Below are 22,802 nucleotides of genomic sequence, written 5' to 3'. Positions count from 1 at the left end.
CCCCTTTCTTTTCACAGAATCAAGAGCAAGCCCCTGGCAATGTGCAAATATAGCAGCGTAAGGGTATTTTCAATGGGGAAAGTGGAAATTTTATACTCTAAATATCAAAAAAACTCTCTCCAATGGGGTGCTATACCGTAGGTAATAGTCTAGTAGTTAATAGAGAGGGAGGGGAATTTTCCCCTTCGCTATTAGTTAATAAAAAACCCGGGTGATAGTCGGACGTAATTTGGAGTAACGTCCTTTTCTAATTCTAAAGTAATTTTCTAATTCTAAAGTAATTTTTTAACTCGACGTCCGAGTTTAAATTAAAGAGGGACATCCCTCCACGTCCGAGTTTAAAATCTAATTTTTTTTACACTCTTCCATTGGAAAGTATAGAGTGGATATTTATAAACTATACAATACTATACAATTAAACAATTAAAGGTGTAAAATCATATTGGCACCTACGTGGAGTCTAGGTGGAGGTGTAATTTTACACCCCTCCATTAGAGATGCCCTAATAGCATTAGAAGTTCATTCAAAGAGCATTAGAAAACATTATTAGAGGGTTTGTGGGCTTGGGCCTATAACACAACACTACTGAAAACGTCTCCCTCATTTAATTTCTAAATTAGTCCTCAAGTACATCCTCTCTTTCATCTCTAAAAATCAATTCTCATTAAATTTCTTCATCTCCATCAATAAATTTCATAGTAACTCCTTCCCTAATCTTTAATAAACACATGATTCTTCTCCTTATTCCTTTTGGTGCTTTTCTCAGTTTTATACTATTCCAAACTCTAATATTTTGGTTCTATGAAGTTGTTTAATTTCATCTTCTTCATGGTGCATTATTCACAGTGGAAGAAGCGACGTTCGGTGATCGTACAATCTTTGGAGGAGGCGGCACAATGGTGATTTAAAATTTTGTCTTATTTTTTTTGTTATCCTTTTTTTTTTATAGCAATTTCATGTTTGATACTTTCTTCTTCCCTCTCCAATTGGCTTTGTGCACCCATGTTCTTATTCTGCCCTTCTAAATCATTATTTTTAGAGTCAGTTAATGTAGTATAAATTGTTTTAGCTACCTATATATCATCTATCCCTATTAGTTTTTATTTTTCTATCGTCTTTAACTTTGTTTTCTCTGTATAACTGTGGGTACGAATTCAACAAATTATTTGTTGTTGCGCGCAGAAAATTTATTGACAATAACCACTCATTAAGAAGGGAGCAATATCAATCAAGGTACAGAGGTAAAAAAAAAAAAAAAACTTCTTTGCTGGTTTAGTAATCTAGACAATATCTAATTGCAGTCAACAACTTCACACTTTTGCCCAATATATAGTTGAATTTGTATGTACTTAATTGGTACTGTGAATTTGTGCTTATATTGCATACATGGTGTCGCTTGACTTATTAATTGTACTTTGTTCGTAGCACTTGCTTGAGTGCTATCAACTCTGGTATCAAGCTTTTCTTGCAAAAGTCATGTTCGTGTGGAACTAATTTCTTTGTTGATGGTCCTTTTCTCTGTTACAAAAAATATATATAATTTCATTGTAATTTGTTCAGTTATATCAGTGCTTGGAATATTCAGAATTTATCTTTCTACAATGATGGTTAATGTTAAGAAGTCGTTTGAGCCCCTATATGGATCACCAATCTCTAGCCAATTCCCATAACACCGTTGTTATGCCATGGAAATCAGATATTGGATGGCAGCTTCTTGATAGTGATCAAAATCAATTGGACACACAATTTTAAGTTATTCATGTCGAGAGAACTGTGGGTACATTTGTAAATTGTCTTCACAGCTACCGCCCTGCCATTGCAACTACCCATGCAACATCCTGGGAGCGGTCTTTGAAGTCCTTAATCTGGGGGAACAGTCATGTGGTTCTGCATAAGATGGTTCAATGCGGCTCATACAAGTTATCACAGAGTTCACATTTGTAAGTTTTTGACTTTTTGTTGATTTATGATATCCAATAGCACTTGCTGTTAGAATTCATCAATTTGTAAAGAGTCGTAGGCTAACATCCATGAGATTGCATATGATTAGACTTGATTATGATGTAGCAAATTTTCTCTATTAGAGATCCATCATTTAGGTAAATACCAGTATTCATGCTATTGCATTTATATAGAATTTTATGGTATTTTTGTGTCAGTAACGAGTAACATTTTGCTTAGGTTGACACCTTAGTGGGCATGTCAAAGACATGTAGAAGATTATTAGAGGTTCCTAAAATGTCATGGGGTCGTAGCCTTGGGAGGGCATCCCTTTGAGTGCAGAAGACGTGTCAGGTGGTCAAAGGAACTGCCAATGTCATGTGCTCCTCTTTTCAAATGCATGTTCCTTATGGCCAAGGTTGGCAATACCAAGTTCTTCCACACTTGTTTTTCAAAAGCAAGTTCTATGTAAATGTGCTGTAAATAATTATCTTAAAATTTTGCGTGTAGATATGGAGTATTGTGCATTGCTATATATTCTTTGGAATTATAAACTAATTAATTGCTCCAGTTCCCTCGAAAGCTTCATTCAAGGTATGTTCTCTTTCTTTTTGTATTTATTCTTTTTCTTTTTATTATTGTATCTACTCCACTTTATAGGTTATTATGTGGCACTTAGCTTCTTAATTATGATAGAACTAGTTCAAGTATAGGATTAGTATAACAACGAGGCTGTAAAGCAGAAAGTCTGAATATTAAGGGTTTTTTTTTCTCTAGCAAGATATTGAGGCGTGGGGTTGCTCCTCTAAAAAAAAACCCTCTAGATTTTTCCCTTTTATACGAATGGGTATGTTAGAGGGATTTGTAGAAACTCATTCCCCAGTATTAATATTGATTATTATATAACTGAGTCTTGGTTTAGGTAATCTTGGAGTGTTTATATAGTTTCTATTCCTTAAGATCTTATGGTTACAAACTTAGAATTATTTTGTTTGGATCTATTAACTGCATTATTTGTGCCTTAGTGGAAGAATCAGTTTGCGTAAGTTATTCTAGGTTAATAATGTGTAATACACGGTTGTTGTATTTAGTTTTAGCAATTAAGCTCCTAAATTTTGCTTTTCCTTCGAAGTTTTGATCATTTGCAACACTTTGTAACTCAAATTTGGGGGGTCTCAATGTAGAAGAGGTCACCATAGCTTACTACAATCTCAGAATGTTTTCTCCCTAAGGTACGAGGTCCCTTGATCTTCAGCCATGAAATTTTTATTTATTATTTTCAAACTTATATATATAAAAAAAAAAGTGTTGTTGACATCTATTTTATTCTTCTCTGTTTTCATGGCTTATGGTTATCTTTATAGGATTAAAAGTACCATTCTATTGTTCCATATCATTCACAAAGTACGTTATTATTAAAAAAAAAATTCTATCAAAATGCATTATCTTATGAAGATACTATTAAAAATTTAAGAAAATGGGCAATTGAAGTTTGACATGAAGAACATATGGGTAATAACTAAGTATTTTGGCCGTACGAAATAGTGAAATTGGACACTATGTTGCATTGGTTCAGTGCATGGATTCATATAACATTATGAAAGGAAGGATTCGCTAAGCAATGACTAAAGTGAACTAGGCTCGGCCAGTTGCCCAACTTCTCAATGACTTGCAATGCACACACAACATTTGGAAACACCATGTCTAGCTAGACTACATAATTAGCTACCATATGTCCCAATCTAGGCTACATATATAACAGGTGATCTATGAGGGTACCATAAGGGAATAGAACTATGGTTCACCATTAATTAGAGTGTTGCATTCAGTTGCGAGAGCTTCATAACAAACACATTTGGCTATACCACGAGAACCTAGCTATGAGGACACGAAGACGATTGGGTGCACCATCACAACAGCTTAAGGTCAATTAGTAAGCTGACGCGAGTCCAATGTCACATTGAAATCCACGGGATGACAACTTGAGAATCACAACAAATTGGTGTTTTTTTTTTTTTTTTTTAAATTTTTTTGTTTGTCTATTTTTTTTTTATTCACATTGAATTCTAATTGTTGACAATAACTTATACATTCCAAATAATCAATCATGTAGATGTAATCTACTTTGACCAAGGTTATTTAATATAAGCGTTGATCACAAAACTGTATTGATCCATGGTGCATTACCAAAATAGAGGATGCAAACATTTAGTGATTCAGTTATTCTATGTAAACCAGATCTTTGAATGGGTATCTTATTGTGAGTGAATGGGGATATATTGAATGCAAACTGGAGGTCTAAGAATGTGATATGTAGGTCGTGTTGTAAGTAACCTAATCTAAGTAACCAAATCAGACGCTCACTACTTATCCCCAGTAAGTTTCATCTATGTGTTATTAAACATTTATTCTCACCACATTTTCGACCCTTGAGTTGCCCATCTAATTGTCGTTGTACGTTTGTATTGTAGGCCAAAGTTTCTGATAATGCAAATGGCGCGGCGAGGTGAAAATGATCTGATCTAGACCTAAAGTGGCAATTGACAATTCTGGAAGTGCTTGAATCATTTGTTACAACTTGCATTTAAAGCCGCAAATGGTCTTCAGGCCGGTGAGCTATGAAAGTAACATTAGCTTGAACGGAGATAAGAAAAAGTTCGGAGTCGACACATTCTGGACAAGTGTTTAGCATTAATCACTTCATACACATATCTCTTTAGACGATTCAACTGATGCATTGTTTGCTGATAATGGTATGTGTGTAACCATTCATTTGTTCCTAATATCATTTAACTTTAAACACCCCCTTGGCACTAAATTAGTATGTATACATTGAAAGTGAAAATACTTTAAAACCAATCAATACTTCTTTTCATGTGGGTTTTACAAGTTGTAGCTTCTCCACCTTTTAACCAATTTATTAATCCTTAAACTTTCAATCTTAATTTGTATGTGAGGTTTTTAGGAATTTTAAAGCATTCTAAGCTATCCACTCTTCAAAAGCTATCTACCTAATATACATAACACATAAAGCTGATAGGCTTATACCCTAGCCAAACGTGATGACTTATACAATATGAGTTTGTTTCCGCTTGATGTGGTTTGAGCCACAGGAATACTATGCTACTGGTCTTTCTTGAAGCTCAAGCATAGTTGAATCAGATTAATAATTTGATATGTAATTGGTAATCAGATATGAAATAGGTAAGCTGAGCAAAATCTTATATGCAAGGTGCATGAAGCAAATGGTGGGTGGTCTTATGATCTGTGTTAGGCTATAAGGTTGGGGTAATGCTCTTCTGTTTGATGTATTTCCAAGGAGGCTATGGATCAAATGTTGCAGTGAAGCTTGCTTCCATTTTAAATGTTGGAACCCTGTAATTCTTAAAGGTTCTATATGCTTGCCATGTAGGTCGTCCCTCCTCTTTTTTGTTTCTTATAATGGCGGTGCTCCATCTACATCATGTGCTTTTATCTTCGTTATACGATCGAAATAGAAGCTCTTCAAGGGTAGCTCACTTTAGTTTTTGTTGAAGTAACTTTAGATTTTCCTGATGTAGCTTAGTTTAGATTTTCTCGAGGTTAAGTAAGCTCTCACTGAGTTATACCAACCTATAGTACACTTCTTCTATATAATACAATTGTTAAACTTAGTTTAAAACTTTTGTTAGTCATTAAATCTTTTCCTTTTTTTGTTAGGATCTGAAGGAACAATTGGTGGGGAACAAGCTGGAAAAGTGAATAGAAAGCACAACTTTCTGAGGAGCTCAAGATTTGTACACTAGGCTTGCAAAGGATGAGGCTAAAGATCAAATCATGAGGACCAAACTCTAGGCAGGTACATTTCTATTTTACTCTTTTATAAATTCATGTGATTTGGTGTTAGGCTACTTTAATTTTCATACAACCAAAAGGGTGTAGATTTGATGTTGATTCTTGTTTATCTCGAGTTGCTTCATACAAGCATTCTACTTGACTTGGTTATATATGTTTTTAGTAAAGCACGTCACTAATTGATACCCAAATTGGAAAGTACGTACGCACAACTTTCTATATTCAATTATCCATGAATATAGACCATCTTAAAAAAAAAAAAAAAAACTTATCGACCTTCAACTGATCTAATACACCCTTACACCACCTAGATTCTATCCTTTACTATCAAATGAATTATAATCCATCTTTCCATAAATTATATCACCTACGCATTTGTATGGTCAATGTGACACATTTCATATATATGTAGTGTTTTGTTACAATTTCCATTTTTTAGGTTTCCTGCCTTTGATGCTAGAATGACTGTCTACCCAACATTAGAGTTAAGATTGCCTTATGAAAATCATGAGTTTTGGGTACGTATAATTTGCAAAGCAGTTTTAGCTGCCTTACTTTATATGCAGTGATTATAATTGTAGTCCAATTTCGATTGGGAATTTCATATTCACTAGAACAAGTAGGTCGAATGATGCAATATTTGATATGTTTGAAAGGCCTTTGAAGTGACGACATCCACTTTATGTTTTTATCCGTTGGTCATTCTCTCTACAAAAGATACAAAGAGTGAATGCACACACACAGTTTACATTTAATTATTCTCCAATAAATGAATAATAAATTGTTTTTAGCTATCCGCGTCATTGACTATTCTTTTTTTCAACTAAATTATGATATACTATAGAAGGACTTCTACATCAAAGCACTTGTGTTAGATCTTTGCTTGCAATATGATGGCTACTCATTGAGATTCAACCAATGGCCTTATGCTTTGCTTGCAATGTGATGACTTCTCAATGAGACCCCGAGCAATGACTTGAGCTTTAAGGGCTTGCATCCATTGATGACTTGCACAGTTCAATTTTAGAAGGCTTCTCACGTAAGTACGATTATCAAGTGCATATGCTTTTACCAATCAGAATACTCTTGATGCCTGCCAGTAACAATTGTATAACATAATTAAAATGTGTTAGTTACACGACATTATATTACAGCTAAAACCTATTATCATGTGTTTTTTTTTTTTTATATTATGTACCCTATTATTTTCTTTTAACAACTCAGATTCATCATGTTACTTATTTTATCTGAATTTAGTTTTGTTTTATTTTACCGTAGTATTTTGTTTTTTCAGTAAAAAACGACAATGTTCCCGGCAATCTCAAGCTCATTAGAATCTTCCACATCATTCTCTGATTATGTTCCTCTTATAAAAAAGTTTGGATGGGAGTATTGAATGCACGAGCAATAAGGTACAAAGTGTTAAATGCATAAAAGACTTTGTTCAACTATTGAAAGGGCGAAAAACACAAGTATGCCAAGGATAATCAAGGATTCAGTTGTGTATAACTACTTTAGTTTTCTGAAGTGGCTGATAATATGTATGTTTATGTATTAATGAAGAACCAACATGCAAATCTCAAATAGAATAAACATATTTATTTACTTTTGTTAATTTTCTTAGATGTATATGATTGGGTGGTTGTTATTTTGATAATAAGGTATAGACAATAATTATATATGAAAAGACTCAATCTCAAGTTTTTTGTGATGATCTTGTGAAGTTTTGATTCACTCGATTTTTGCATGAATCTATTCACTATTAAAGAGTGAAAAAGCATGTCCACTGCCAAAGGAATATTAAAATGGGTAGAAATTTAATTCTTATTTAGGCTAAACCAAAAGGTGCAGCAAAACACCAAATATCATAGAAATTCTAATCCAATGGTGCGTCAAAATGCTAATCTGCTAACACTATCGGTATAAGTTTATTTATCTATAGCGCCAATTTTAACGAGATAGTGTCAAGTCTACACGCCAGTATGAGTGGCGGGTAGAAGAAATCTAAACCGGCTAGAATTTTTTTTTTTTAAATCTTTTTTCCCACACGCCTTTGAGAATGGTGGTTGGAGAGTGGAGAGTCCAAAAAAAAATTCCTTCTTATACGCCATTGGTATTGGTGGCTGTCAAAAAAACCATTGGTTTTGGAAACACTAACCCCCCAACACTATCCACTATACTATTGTGGTTTGGTGGGATAGCGCACCAAACCATTGGACTTAGCCTTAGGCACCCTTAAAGCTCACCTAAAACTGACTATCACGATTGGGAAAAAAAAATGAAGACTAGTAAGACAATAATAAAAGGTGTTGTCGATACAAAATAATGATTGACATTAATCTAAGTGTCTTTATATTATTTGTAAAAAAAATATTAAATGTGAATAGCTATCCATTGTTGAGAGTACAATGTATGAAATTGCGTTCAATTTACAACTTTAAATTGAGTTTTATAAATAAAGTTAGATCTACACTATTTCAAAAATTGCATTGGTTACCACATATTGGCTTCCACAAAATAAACAATAGGGCAGAGAAGTTAATGTGTAGTACCAATTCAAAATAAAATGTCTATATATTTCCACATACGCCACACATTTGAAAATACTAGTGTTCCTTGAAAATACTAGTGTTCCTAGATTAATGCCACAAACAATATAATAAGCACCTCAAAACAAATCGTGCCGTATCCACAGTTAATACCTAGTACCTTATAAGATGAACACTTCCCGTGATTTAAGTACCTAATAAATAAATAACTGACTTACCAATTCACTTATCCCACCATGGTATTAGTCCTGCTGTTTGCTTTCAAATAACCAATAAGAAAATTTATATATTTCAATAGACTGCGTAAAACATGTTCAAATTGTATCTGTTGTAAATGTTGTTTTCCATTATCTTGTCCAGTTTGGGCTTATGTCGAATTCTACCAGAGAAGTCTTGTTACTGAAAGATAAATCAACTAATTATTAGCTAAAATAAGTATACTTGATCTTGGACGAAGAAAAAAAATACGTCCAGATATTTACAGTTTTTTCTCTCCAAAGCCTTTCACATGGTGCACACTATTAAGCAAAGTTCTCATAACATATAGAAGCAATTAAAAGAGATAGAAAGGCAAGTAGGCAACAAAACAATCAACAAAATGGAAATGTAAATTTATTAGATTGTCAATCACTGGAGTTGCGTATATAATTCTCAAAAATCCTTTGCTTAACCCATCCAACCAGAATAATGAATTCTTAAAGTGGGATTCCCAGGCACTAGTGAATGACATTATTCATTATTTTCTCAATCGAATCCCTTTATTTTCATTCATTTTTTTCTTTCAGAAGACGAATCTTGAAACATTTTGTAGCTAAGGCTAATTAGTGACATCACAATATGGAACATCTTTGTTTTCAGAATAGAAACCCTTTAATTCATCTTTTTTCTTTCACAAGACGAGTCTTAAAACATGTTGTAACTAATTAGAGATATCATAATATGGTACATCTTTGTAGCCCAAGAGAAGTGAAGAGTCTACTACCAACGGGACAGATCTGAGAGAAGAAACTCCTTCTAGGAGGATCAGCTTCACGAATATCTTCAGGTTCAATGTTATCTGAACCTTTCTGGTCAGGTCTTTCGTGGTTATCATCTTCTGGTCTCTGATTTTCACTTGAATCAGTTCCAACATCTGCAATTTCCCCAGGCTTCTTGTCAAAAAGCCCTTTAAATTGTTTCTTAGCCTTCTTCTCAACTTCCTGTTTAATATGCATTAAACGTTTGGACATGAATACGGCTTACTGTTATATATACCTGTAAGAATTTCAACTGAAAGTTCAATCACCTGTTCCTTTTGCTTGAGTTTAAGAAGAGCGGCTGTTGCATCAGGTTCTGAAGACTTGCCAACAGTTATCATCTAACATTGAGGGAAAAAAAAAACTGTTTATGTCCCAAAGGAGGAATTGTAAATTTAGTCTCATAGAAACACATAAGGAGAAACTAAGTACCTTTTCAAAGTCATTTCTTGCTTCATCAAAATCTCCAGCTGACATGTACGCCATGCCACGGCGATAGAGGGCTTTAACATGTACAGGACTGGAATCTAACACCTGCATCATTCCATAAAAAGTTAAATCACTATCAAACGTGAGATTTCAATCAAAAGGAGTTAACCCATATGTTCAACTCAGTGAAACACACTTTAGATAGTAAAATCTATGAATATCCGTTCCCTCGTGGCCCTGAATAAATAATATACATGAATATGTCAAAACATAAACAAGATGAACAGATACATTCTTTGTCTATCCTTCGCAGATAGCAAGCATCCAAGAAACACCGTAACCGTACCCAAATATCGCACTCAATTGCTCACAAAGTAGGATCCAACTACAATGTCTTTGCCTGATTCGAAACAGCCGCAAGGTATGGAGACAGTAAAAAAATCATCATCTTGTAGACCTTTTAATGTTTTAGTATACTTGCAATAGCTAGATCTATTGGAGCTACATTTAGAACAAGACTGTTGGCTCAACAGTTGCAGGTTCGAAACTCACAAGCGACGCATAAGGAAGTTTTTACATGCATAACCTTTTACTTCATATTTTATTTGTATATATGTACTAAAATCCTACGGGACTATGATGAAGCCCTCAGGCATGGTTCTTCTGAACCCAGTTTGGGGCTGGTGACGAAGCCTTGGGTCCAGGTAGACAATGTGTGACTGCTTAGGAAGACCAAAGTGAAAGCGACTCTTCATAGAGGTTGCTCCAATGCCATGTGGCTACGGGATTAATAGGTAGCAACAACATGCCATGTTTCATCACCTTGGGTTGTAACTTGTAAGCAACAACTATATATAAAGAGGTTGAGAAAAAAAATATACATTTGCAGACCTGGAGAGTTGTAAGAGATAGCAAAACGGCTGTGCAACTGTGCAGGGTATCACATAATCTGATAATCAAAATCACATCTTCAGACCCTCATCTCCTAAACTTTTAACGTATTCAAGAGCATCTTTACTGAACTTGGGTACAACTTAAGTGCATGTTAACTACATGAACTTACTATATAAAAATTGGTACGAGAGCATCGTATTTCAAGTTTTGTTTAATTCCATTCCAAGTGAGGATTCACACACAAAAGAACCAGTAATCCGTAGGAACATAATAACTTCAAAATGCATTGACAGAGGATCAAAAGTAACTAGTGAGAGAGTGTACCTTGTTACATGCCTCTACGGATTTTTTGCACTCGCCCATTTTCAGGTAGCATGCAGCCACATTTAGATGTAAGGAATTCTGCAAGCATTCAAACAGAGGACAATCAGTGCAAGAAAGGAAAGTCTAGTACTTCGTAACTTAGATTGCCCAAAGCAAAAGAAAATAGCATAGAGGACACCTAATAATGGAAGACCGTTTTCACTTTTACAGAATTCCACTTACTCTTGAATTCAAAAAGATCTTCCCTTCCTCATCGTCTTGTGGATTTACATGATTATATTCCCGAAGAACCTGTCAATGAATACATTTGCTTCAAAGTCAACATAAGGGGAAAAAATATCACTATACGTCTGAAAAGGAGAACCTACTAAAGATTATTAATTTAGGCATACAGTAGTCACACCCCATGTTTCAAATAATGAGTACCACTATCTATTTGGTTTATGACCTTAAACCGTATTTATTATATGACAGCTTTTTGTTAATACTTAAACTTAAGTATTTTACACAACATACCGTTCATTTAATTGACGAACTACTCTAGTAAGTTCACTAGGATATGCTCTTAGCAAAAACGAAGAATGTTCTGTAATCTCATCTAAACATAGAATAACATCACAAAGATTAAAGCGGCGACAAACAGATACACAAATAGGCGCATCTTACTTGTAAGGTCGATGTCATAACAATTTATTCATTTCTACAACGTCATCTAAACCACGAGATAGGATGAAAAAAGACTAATACCTTTTCATATTTTGCCTTAGCGAGCACAAACTTCTCTTCTTTGAAAAGCCTGTTCCCCTGAAATTTTAATATCGGATTCAAGATCAACAAGCTAAAACCAATTCCCCCAACATTGACTATATAAATTCCATGCGACACTACAAACCTCACATATGAATCCAAGCAACATAGAATATGACAGTCGAAAAGGATATAGCAATCCCAGGTGCAAAAGTTATGTAACATGTCTTCATTTGACATAGTAAGCATGAGGGAGGGGATACAAAGATAGCAGATTAGAGAAAGCTGATTTTATACCGTGCTTTTTATTTTCTCTGCTTCTTCCATTATATTCTCGAAGTTCAATCCTGTCCAGTCCTGCAATACCAATTCCAATCATGAATGAGAAATGCACTCACTTAAACTTAAAAGGAATGATTTTTACTATAGAGACATTGGTACAAACCAAGGCCCAAAATATCGATATCGATGAATATATCGGTGTACCCAAAAACCGATATATATCGGATATATCCATTTTTTTGGTAACCAGTCCAAACTATTTAAAATATCGGAAATATCGAAAATATAATATCGGAAATATCGGATATATATCGGAAATATATTGGAAATATCGGATTTATATTTTAAAATGGTCAAAAAGTCAACCGATATATATCGATTATATCGGAAATATCAATTATATCGGCAATATAAAGTTTCATATCGGAAATTCCGATATATATCGGAAAAAAAAGAGTTCTATATTCGGTGGATATATGTCGGAAATATCGATGTCGGTGTACCAAAATACCGATATATATCGGCAATATATCGGATATATCGGCGATATTTTGGTCCATGGTACAAACTAGTTTGACCCGACTAGCAGCAGGAAGACAACCAACAAATTCATTGGTGAATTTTTCCTAATGATCATGATCAAGAGATCGATTCATTGATTATCGGAAATAAAAAGAGATAGATCATTGGACAGACATACAGAATTGGCCTATCAATTTATTTTGAAACAATGTCAAGTCAGACATTTAAGAAGACTTAGGAAGCCCCAGCAACCTCGAATAGGAAGAGGCATAAGGTCTCTGCCTTCTGCTAGATTTTCAAGCAGTAAGAGATGACTTTGCTAGATATAAGATCAACTCATAATGTCAGTAACCATAGGGCATATTTGAAGTTAAAGTATCTAAATGAACACTATCATACTTAAATATTCAACAATCTCAATATCATAAAGAGCAATACCTTTGGCGTTTCAAAACCAAGAAGCTCAATTTCCCATTGAATATGAGCACCTTTGGGAACACTGGCAGGCCTATCTTGTGTAGAAGGAAACATTAAAAGGAATTATATCTAGTTTCTTTGCCATCAAGACAGACACCCAACATAAATTACATTATCTTTCAAGAAAACTAACCTTTCAAACTTGTCATATGCATAATCTGGAGGGCATGTAACAAGAGCTATCTCTCTAGGCAGCATAAGGCGAACACACATTTCAAGTCCCTCAGGTACCTATCAGACACAAAATACATCTCGTAACAGTAAATCTTCCATGAAAATAGAAGTTACATCTATAACCAGCCATGAGAAGAAAAAATTTAAAAACTCACAAGCCCCTCTCCAGAACAGAACTCCAGAGGCTGGCCATCGTTATCAATTCTTGTATCATAAAATACTTTTTTTTCTTCATTGAGAAGCATGCCCTTGTAATGCACACGTAAGAGACTGTCATGAAGAGGGCAGTCCATAGGAAATTCACCTAATTATTCTCAATTAAGAGCATAAAAATGTCAACTTAGTCAATGTGAAAGACCACGACGTCGTTACTTTCTATATATACAATCTCTTCATGGTAGATAATGCCGTTGATGACCGCAAAACAATTAAAACCAAAGCAGTGTCAACTGTGAATTAGAAAATAGTTGGAAGTGGAAACGTATTGAAACATATAAGTTACAGCAATGACAGTTTATACTTTATATCCAGAAAATAGTTTGCTACATGTAGATTCCTACTACCCACCATTATCCTCCATATGTTATTTCAAAATCTAGAGAAAACATAGAAGTATAGTTAGCTACCAAATAACCTTCAACATAATACCTCTACAAAGTCCACTTTTTTAAAATTATATATAGAAATTATACCTCTTCCGTCATGAATACGGCGCTTAATAAGACGACCATCACCAAGCATGTCTCTAACCTGTAAGAGTAACCAATTTGGAAATTATAGCCTGCTGGATACAAAATCTATTTGATGTTATAAGAAAACTTGAGGTGGATACTGAAATCTACATAAGTTATACGAATATACGGTGAATATTTATATATAATCTCTAAAATCTACAGATGTTGCCTAATCCAGAACAGAAAACAATTTTATCCTGAAAAAAATTCATATCTACTCAACTTCTAACTGAATTGGAATTTCAATTAGTACACTCTAATGCAGAGAACAAGGAACTTGTATTGAGAACATGTATAAGAGAGATTGTTTCAGGAATACTTTCAATAAATGATGGCTTCCTTTTTCCAACGAATATTGTAATGGTTCAAGGTAATATCTGAAGAACTAGGTGTAATCAAGCAATGTCATGCACTGAAAAATAAACCGTACCTGAATGAAGTGAACCAGCTCCACTTCAAACTGAACTTCTTCATAATTTTCTACCATCAACATAAAAGGAGATTCAGTTAAGTAATGATTGGTCACGTATATTATGGCCTTCTCTCCTCGTGTCATGGTTCCTATTCCCATCTCAAGACCTTTTGGTACCTAAACTACCCGTTAGCAATGATTAAAAACTATATCAAATAATTGAGCATAAATTAGAAAGCAACACAAACTCACAAAGCAAACAGCAAACACAACTAATTCTACTTGACTGCATATATTCACTCTTTTCCACGTGCATAATCATGACATTCAGCATACAAAGATAATAGCTTCTTGGCAGAGCACTTAAAGAATCACGAACCTCAGCTTTTCCAAAGGTAAAGAAAAATGGTTCTCCTTCTCTATGCGATAGAACCAATTTGCCATCACCTGACTTCACAGAAATCCTGCGAACGTAAAATATAAAAAAATTAACATTCATTTAAACAGGGATACAAGGATCTAATGGTTCAAACATTATGATAACAAAATTCATTTCCTATTCAAAAGTAGAATAACTCAATCAGAAAATTTAAAAATCTGGCATTGGTTTCTACTCTGATAATCTAACCAGACAAAAGAAAAGAAACAAGAAAAAATAGCCAACACAAGTAGCACAAAAGGGCTCCAAAGACTGCACTATACAGTGCTCAGCAAAGTATCCCATCTGAGCGCAAAGCTCCCATGCGGAGTATCCCTCCACTCTTGCCAGATCTTCAACCAAAGAAAACCAATGCTTTGATTGAAATGATGACCTCCTCCGAAGCTAATGGTCAATCCTCAGAATGTCTCATATTCTTCTCCAACCACAGGCCCCACATGATCACAAATGGCAGAATATTCTATAATTTACTTTTCCCAGAAAAAAGATCTCTTAGAACCAAGGATGTGAGTTCCTTCACCGAACAGGGGTAGCCATATAACCCTACGTTGCTGAACAATATATGTTACGAGTGACATGTAAAAGGCCATAAGTACCAACTCCCACACAACATATACCAAATTGACACCGATACGATGTCTACAGTGAAATATTATGTATTATGTAAGAATTTGAGTATATTCTTCATCTGATTCATAAATATATTTAGCAGTTGTGAGGTTTATTGCACTATGCATCAGAATAATATACAAAAAGGAAAAGTACAGTAACCAGCATTACCAAGCTTTTACTTCGTAAGGTTCTCTCGGTGTTTCCCATCCCTCGCCTTCATTTATTACCTGTTTCCAATGTGACAATAAAGGAAATTATGCTGTGATTAGTTACCGAAAGAGTCAAAAATTGCACAAATGAAATAGGCACTCTTACATCCTAACATCTAATTAAAGTGTAGAAAAATATACAATCTCTTCATTTGTGCATGATTCAACATGTTTCAATGACACTCAGAACAAGTATAATTCGGCAGATTGTATAAGGAAGAAAAAGGAAAAAGGAATTTTAGAACACCTTAAAAGTACATTGACTTGAGCAGAATATGTTACTCCGCTAGCTTTATAAGATATGGTGTGTTTATCGTCTACATCCATGCAAGCCATGAAATATAGGATGAGCTGAAGTATTTCAATTGTTGTTTGATAAAATTTGTGTTACTTGCTGAGTTTGGTTGTTTCAATTTTCCAACACAAACAGTCAAGTCCTCTGTGAACAATTCCTTAAAACTACATAACTATATTACCAATAAAAACTACTTCAATCTGGAAGCCAGAGAGACAAAGTTAACAATCCCAAGATTGGTGTTACAATAGCAAAGATATTAAAACCAACGTATTCGGTATGAGCAACAAATATGAAACAGAAAATATAATCCCTTTTTCAATTGGAAGCATTTGGCATTCCTTACGGTTACCAGAAACACATGTTCACAAAGCAATGCCAAATATCATTAGTAAATCATCCTAGTTTTCAATACCTTCTTCACAACTCCCAAATCCTCACTGATGACCTGTAAAGGGGGAAAACATAAGAAAAACAACTTGAGAACTATAAAAGAAGTCAGAGGCATCACAATTCACAATTAACCTGACAACAATAGTAAATAGTAGTTGCTTTAGTACAAGGTGTGACGACACTTAAGGTCAAAAGGATGCACTTATTGACTATGTTCAACAACAAACTTTCAATTGGTACACCAAAGAAACTGTTCCAAGCTTCATAGAGGGTACCTAACCATAAAATGAACTATATTATGCAACATGTTGATACACAATTGTGTTGCTTCTTACCTTGCTTTTACTAAAATCCAACAGTTCAACCTCAAAATGAAGTTCATCGTGTTTGGGAAAGCTATCTGAAACGGCCACTGGACAATCATCCTCACCATAGTGTAGTTCAGGTTTCATCTTGAACTGAAGAAATAATTTGAAGTAAGTTAGAGAAAGCTTTGTGTCAGTAATACACCAAATAAACAACTGAGCATAGAAGATTTGAAACTTGTTTTTGGCATTTTAGATGATTAGGTGAGATATGAGCAGTATCAGTGCTAATAGGGTGTATTAGGGGTATGGGTCTGGTCCATGGAGATTAGTTACTGGCTGATTTATTTGGTATTGTGTAATTTCCATCAATCGATAAATAAACCATCTACTAAGCTTTGCTCAAAACATTATATTCAGAAGAAGAGAAAAAATATATATATCTAGACCAAAACACAGAGTTTCCAAAAGAACAATGTCATGAAGATTAAGAGGTAACCAATAGTGTGGTAATTTCTTGGTTAAAATAGCTGTACTAACCGCAGGTACGTTAAGAGTTGACAATATAATAAGATTAGAAAACATAGGGTAGAATACCATTGCTATTTCCCCCTCCAACATGGTAGGAATCCCTTCTAACAACCCAAGTATCATCTTGCTCTTCCCGAGTACATGTCTTACTGGATAACCTTTTCCTGTTACAAATGGTAAGTTCTTTACATATAGGCATTTCAGTCTTGACAATGATCACTAGACTTGTATTGATATGAAATTATTTCATCATCTCCTTGGAAACTATAGTATAAACAGCAATAAAAAATACCTCCAAGTTCTGATCTGGTGGAATCGACAACAACACCATCTAGAGTCCGTACAGTTCGATGGTATATAACCTGCAAAACATAATAATCGTATGTTAGTTGTTGCTGTTACTTAAATTATTATAAAAACATAACAATCGAAGAAATGGACCTGATCACCATCAACAGCTTTTTCAGTACCACTTCCGGGTCTTATCTCAGCTTTCATTAAACTTCCAGGTGTAATCTTCTTTCTCCTAATATAACAATATTTAATAATTACTTCTTTCTTTTCTTTAATGTATATATCAAGCAAATGAATTTACGTACCTCTTTTCATTCTCTTCCTCACTCTGTGTTTTCTTCTTCTTTGGAACAAAATCTTCTTCGTTCACTGACATTTTGCGACGAGTAAAAATCTACAAACTCAAAGAATAAATGTTGGAGGAGAGAAGATGGGGAGCAGGTAAATCATCAGTAAAACGGTTATTGACTTGTCGTTAGTACAAGTCTAGAAGTCGTAGTTTCCAAAGTGACTTTTTACAACGGTATTTAATCTTGTTAGATTTGGCAATGTTTCGTGCCATTTCGATGCCACTGGTAAGACCGTAAGAGGAAAAACTTTCTGGTTCCTTGCTTTGTTATTTTACTAGCTAGTGCCCATGCCTTCGGCACGGAATTTAAGGCATGGAATATATTTAAAATTTTTACAGTGCTGTCAAAAGTTAAAAAACAATTAAAGGAATAAACATTCCAATTTATTTGTTTTATACGATAAAAGTTGCCGTATAATAACATGGTAAAGTACTTCAATAACAAATTTCTACATTGTTTTTTAAATAACTACAACATAAATGATTTAACAAAAATGTCGTATTGTCTTTCTCCGGTCATATTCAACAAAGTATTTAGCAAACCCTCTCAATTCGCAAATGACAATTCAATCTTGGAACCTCTTCTTTGTTCACATTCGTTAGCTAATCCAGTGCAAAGCTAATCTTGAAACACAAAAAACATACTCAATTAGTACGGAAAACAACATTCCATTGCAATAGTTGAAAAAATAAATATTACAACATAAAAGCAGCCCAAAGCATGTAATTGACTATGAACCTTAAACATTGGCCTTTACCCTAAAGATTGAAAGATTAAGCACACAACATATTAGTTCAAAAACTAAGTCAAAACTCATCAGTTTTGGGCATAATTGGAAATGTAAGGGTGATCACTTAATAATATTCAAACTCTAAACAATATCATAGGGAGGAGGATCAAACAAAATCTGAAATGTAGTAAATTAGGAAAATATTAGATATATAGTAAGTATTTTAGTCCATTCTCACTGTTTCACATGGACCATCCAAAGCGAACAACAACAAAGTAAAAAAAAAAAAGGTTTTAAGCAATTGTTCTTCATTGTTTGTAGTATATCAAGATATTTCAAACCATCCCCTTCTAGCAAAAGCCATCACTCCAACACTCATCATGCTATTTTAGCTATCAATTATGCAACTTTTAATTTCTTTTATTATTGTCAAAGCTTTGAACTCCCTTGATTAGTTCAATGCATATTTCACAAATCTATCATACAAACTAACAACTCATATGTCATGATAGTTGGGGATGCACCCCCATTTCCCCATTTCTTTTTGGAATCAATAACACCCTAGTTACCCACTAAATAATAGCAAAATAATAAAAGATAAGATGTATCATATCAAAGAGAACTTATATAAACACCCTAGAGATGTAAGCAAGTACGGATCAACTTTCAAGCGATGAGCCACCTTTCCTCTCTAGGTAGGTAATCTACCCATGGATTCAGAATTGTATAAAAGGTGTTCCTGTTCAGAAAGGAATAGGAAAAAAAGTATAAAATTATAATATATAAAAGCATGTATTTTTGTGTGATTCTTCTACAGGGACAATACAATAAAATAAAAATAAAAATGGGCTTCATTGCTTTTTGAAAGAGAAATTAGTCGTACTTATTCCGTGCAAATAATAATACATATGGAGAGAAAGTAAATAAAAAACAACGAATAGCCCCTTTACCCAAGTGTCATGGAAACAACCTTCAACTTCAGTTTTAAGTTCCTTGTGAGCAATGGACAACATTCGAAGAACCAAAATGATTTTCTGCTCATGTTCTTGGGGGTGGGGGTGTACAACGATGAATATAATAACAGAGTTTGTAATGGGAAAAGCTTGAACAGGTCTGATAATGAGAAGTTAGCATCCTCCAAAACTTGAACACGACATATGACCACAATAGACATAAAACAAATCAACTTCAATCTTTCAAATGGTCTTTGTGTTATTCCTAGATAGAATAGAATAACGTTTCGGCCTACCCATATCCGAAATCAAAGAAAATTAGGCTATACTTATATGTGAACTTGAGTCCCAAACCAACTCAAACTATATACATCATATCAATCAATTTAAAAGAATAATGTAGTCTAGCACCCATCACACGGAATCTAATTAAGAAGGAATATAAAAGAATTTGACATGCTTTAAAGAGGTTCTCACAATTTCAGCAACATGCATAATAATATTAATGTCAAACAACCTAACTCACTCAGAAAGAGGATTCAATGATACCCATCAATATAAACATTTTAGAAGTATTCTACCCCCTAACTTGAATAAAAAGTATTGAGGGGATGTGTGAATGTATCAAGAGTATAATTATCTTAAGCATTATAATTTGAATAAAAGAATTAGTAACAAACATTATTGTTTGTACACTCTTCTTTTTGCGATAATTAGAGAAGAAAGTAGGTATTGGTAAGTAGATAAGTTACGAACCTTCTTCTCCTTCTGAATCTCTGATATAACTCCAGTGATTCCAACCAATTACTAAGAACTTGTCAAGTGAACAATGATAAAATCATGTGTGGGTATAATTGTAGAACCATTTTGTTAAATCCTTTTTTGGCGCCACTTAAACAACCACACTTAAGTCGAAGTCTCACGCCACTTAAAAGAACAGTTATACGTGAAGCTCAAAAAAGAAACAATTAAGAAGAAACAATTTCTTTGTTACCCATTTCTTAATTCAATCTGTACTATGCTTTGGAATTTTTAACCCTGGCAGCTCAATGTCATATAAACAAATTGTTTACACGATACCTATGCTAGATAATAAACTTGTATGTGTACCATTTGCATATCAAAATTACAAAATTGTACACAAACTGACATACCATTTACAACTTCAATATCCTCCCCAAGCATCACATGCCCACTACTCATAAGCTCGCCTTCCTGGAATCAAATTTTACAATAAGCAACACTCCGTAAACGTACGACAACGACATATACAGATAAATTATTAAGTTTTGAGTACACCAAGCAGTAGAGTGTACCAATTGTCCCTTTCCAATCAGGTGTGCATTACTCTAAAAAGAGCTATCCAGAGTAGCTTTAGCAGTGATACTCGAAGCCCCCTTCTTGAAGTTGAAGAATTGCGAAAAGAGGAAATAGTCATTAGAATTAAAAAGAGAAATTCGAAAGCATTACAACCTATTTTCATAATTTTTTTTGTGAAAGATTAGCAAGTTATTGACTGTGTGTATAACCGTAAGATCATCTTTTGACGCCCCTTAAACAACCATTATAAAAGTCGAAGTCTAACCAACGCCAAAAGAATATTTGATGTCCATTTCTTAAACAACCACCAAAAGAACAGTTTTTATGAAGCTCAAAACAACCCCAAAGCAACGCCATTAAACGTTCCAGCGACGTCGCCAACACGAAGCTAAAAAAATGGTACACATTTCTTTGATACCCATTTCTTAATTCAAAAAGAAAAAACAAATAAGAGGGTTCAATAAAATTCACCTCACGGCTTTAGATCTCTCGGAAGCTGTTTTTTCCCTCGCAAACTAACAACACAAAATCATCAAACCAAGCAATAGCAAAAGATTAGAAGGAGTTGTGGAAGTGGAGCAAGACCTGTAAAGGTGGGGAGGATAAGCTTTTACCAACCAAGTTTGGAGACACGAAGGGTTTTTTAACAATTAAGAATCTAATTAATTTGTAATCCAACTCACGACTATCATCGTGGCACTCATCACGATCCTCTTAAGACAGATACATTTTTTCAGGGAAAAAGAGACGAGAACACAAATTTTAGTGAGGCCTTTGACAGACCTGGAATTTTTTACTTTCTTCAAAAATTCTTTCAACAAAACATTTATCACATTCGATTAGATGAAGAATATCTCAATCAATTTAGACTATTGGTATTAAAATATATGACAGAATAGACTTTCAGGTGAAAAAAAAATCAAAACACATTTAAGGAGATTATTAACTTATGTATAACACACACCTTGAAGAGGTAAATGTCAGCCAAAACCCTTCCTACGACTAATTGAGGTAGCGTGCGTTTGGACAGCCAGGAAAAGCCAAAGGAACTGAAAAAATAGAAAAATGAATGAAGAAGAACTGAAAAAACAGAAAAATGTATAGTAAAAAATGAAGTTTGTGTTATAAACAACAATGATTTGTAAAGGCAAAAAACGTTTTGAAGATAACTTATCTGTATGAATTTGGGGCGCGCAAGTTTTTCTCTTTTTTTGGAAAAAAAACTAAAGATATCGACGTTCAATTTGGTGAAGAAGATGACACCTTGTCCCTTTTAAGATTAGAATTGGGTTATCTTGGAGGCGCGAGAGAGAGAAGAAAAGAGAACAGTTTTTGTTCAATGGTTTTTCATTTCTAATTGCAATCACACTGTAATCAAGGAAGAAGAAGAAGTAGGAGGTGAAAGAATAACATATTGGTTTCTTCTTCGCTTTGTTTCGATGAGAACTGATGGGTTGGGAGAGCGAACGAAAGGGTTTCTTCTAATAAAGGTTTTCACGATTAATATTTCATGATTAATATCCCATTTAATTTCTAATTCAACTCACATGCTTTGGTGACACTATTATAACCCTTGATTTATACCCCCTGAAATCGAATCCCAGCCGCAAGTCAGGAGGCTGGGCCTGGTGCTTGATAGTTAATGACTCAAATGTCCAAAGTCCACTTGAATAAATAATATATGTATATGGATTGTTAATGATTTAATAGTCCAAAGTCTTGGATTATCGGGAAAAAAAAAATAGTCCAAAGTCTTGGATTATCGGGAAAAAAAAATAGTCCAAAGTCTTTTTGAATAAATAATTATATGTATTGGATTTTGAATCAAAAGCCCAAAGCTCATTAGATCGAGTTATTAATTTTGATTTGGGCATTTTTTGGTTCATTTTTTTTTTGTCTGCTTAATAGCCCAATTAGCTAACTTAGTTTGTTTATTCGACGTGTTTTTGTTTTTAACCACACCTTGTCCTTAGATATATATTATAGCTCAATCCTCTTGGCTCTATTTTTAGAGCCTTTAGAGAGTGTCCACGTCA

The 22,802-nt window shown here is 34.2% G+C and overlaps 1 protein-coding gene and 1 long non-coding RNA gene across 21 annotated transcripts; one reads left to right on the top strand and one right to left on the bottom strand.

Moving 5' to 3' along the window:
- The first annotated feature begins 579 nt into the window (after positions 1 to 579).
- On the top strand, positions 580 to 7,390 carry LOC147481506 (uncharacterized). 20 transcript variants are annotated; one of them, XR_015204814.1, is made up of 12 exons: positions 581 to 899; positions 1,183 to 1,241; positions 1,697 to 1,940; positions 2,182 to 2,359; positions 2,452 to 2,535; positions 3,074 to 3,173; positions 4,180 to 4,317; positions 4,413 to 4,694; positions 5,135 to 5,349; positions 5,641 to 5,779; positions 6,620 to 6,814; positions 7,070 to 7,390. It is a non-coding gene; the product is annotated as an uncharacterized LOC147481506 (long non-coding RNA). The 20 variants fall into 20 exon arrangements; XR_015204815.1 differs by having other exon boundaries at positions 582 to 899; positions 3,126 to 3,173; XR_015204826.1 differs by lacking the exon at positions 3,074 to 3,173 and having other exon boundaries at positions 644 to 698; positions 847 to 899.
- Positions 7,391 to 9,063: 1,673 nt separating this feature from the next.
- On the bottom strand, positions 9,064 to 17,998 carry PAS1 (FKBP-type peptidyl-prolyl cis-trans isomerase family protein). Its single transcript, XM_086576186.1, has 20 exons — positions 17,719 to 17,998; positions 17,561 to 17,645; positions 17,412 to 17,481; positions 17,186 to 17,283; positions 16,619 to 16,741; positions 16,306 to 16,338; positions 15,555 to 15,613; positions 14,715 to 14,799; positions 14,354 to 14,512; positions 13,882 to 13,939; positions 13,345 to 13,493; positions 13,149 to 13,246; positions 12,977 to 13,046; positions 12,032 to 12,091; positions 11,735 to 11,791; positions 11,210 to 11,278; positions 10,988 to 11,065; positions 9,773 to 9,874; positions 9,610 to 9,681; positions 9,064 to 9,523 (listed from the first exon to the last, which is right to left on the bottom strand). The coding sequence occupies exons 1-20, from the start codon at positions 17,787 to 17,789 to the stop codon at positions 9,257 to 9,259; spliced, it is 1,863 nt and encodes a 620-aa protein (XP_086432312.1). The 5' UTR covers positions 17,790 to 17,998; the 3' UTR covers positions 9,064 to 9,256.
- Positions 17,999 to 22,802: the final 4,804 nt, after the last annotated feature.

This window comes from Coptis chinensis, chromosome 8 (assembly GCF_015680905.1).
Source record: "Coptis chinensis isolate HL-2020 chromosome 8, ASM1568090v1, whole genome shotgun sequence".
Taxonomy (NCBI): Eukaryota; Viridiplantae; Streptophyta; class Magnoliopsida; order Ranunculales; family Ranunculaceae; genus Coptis; species Coptis chinensis.
Note: the sequence above shows the minus strand (reverse complement) of the source record. Positions and strands in the feature narration are given on the sequence as shown.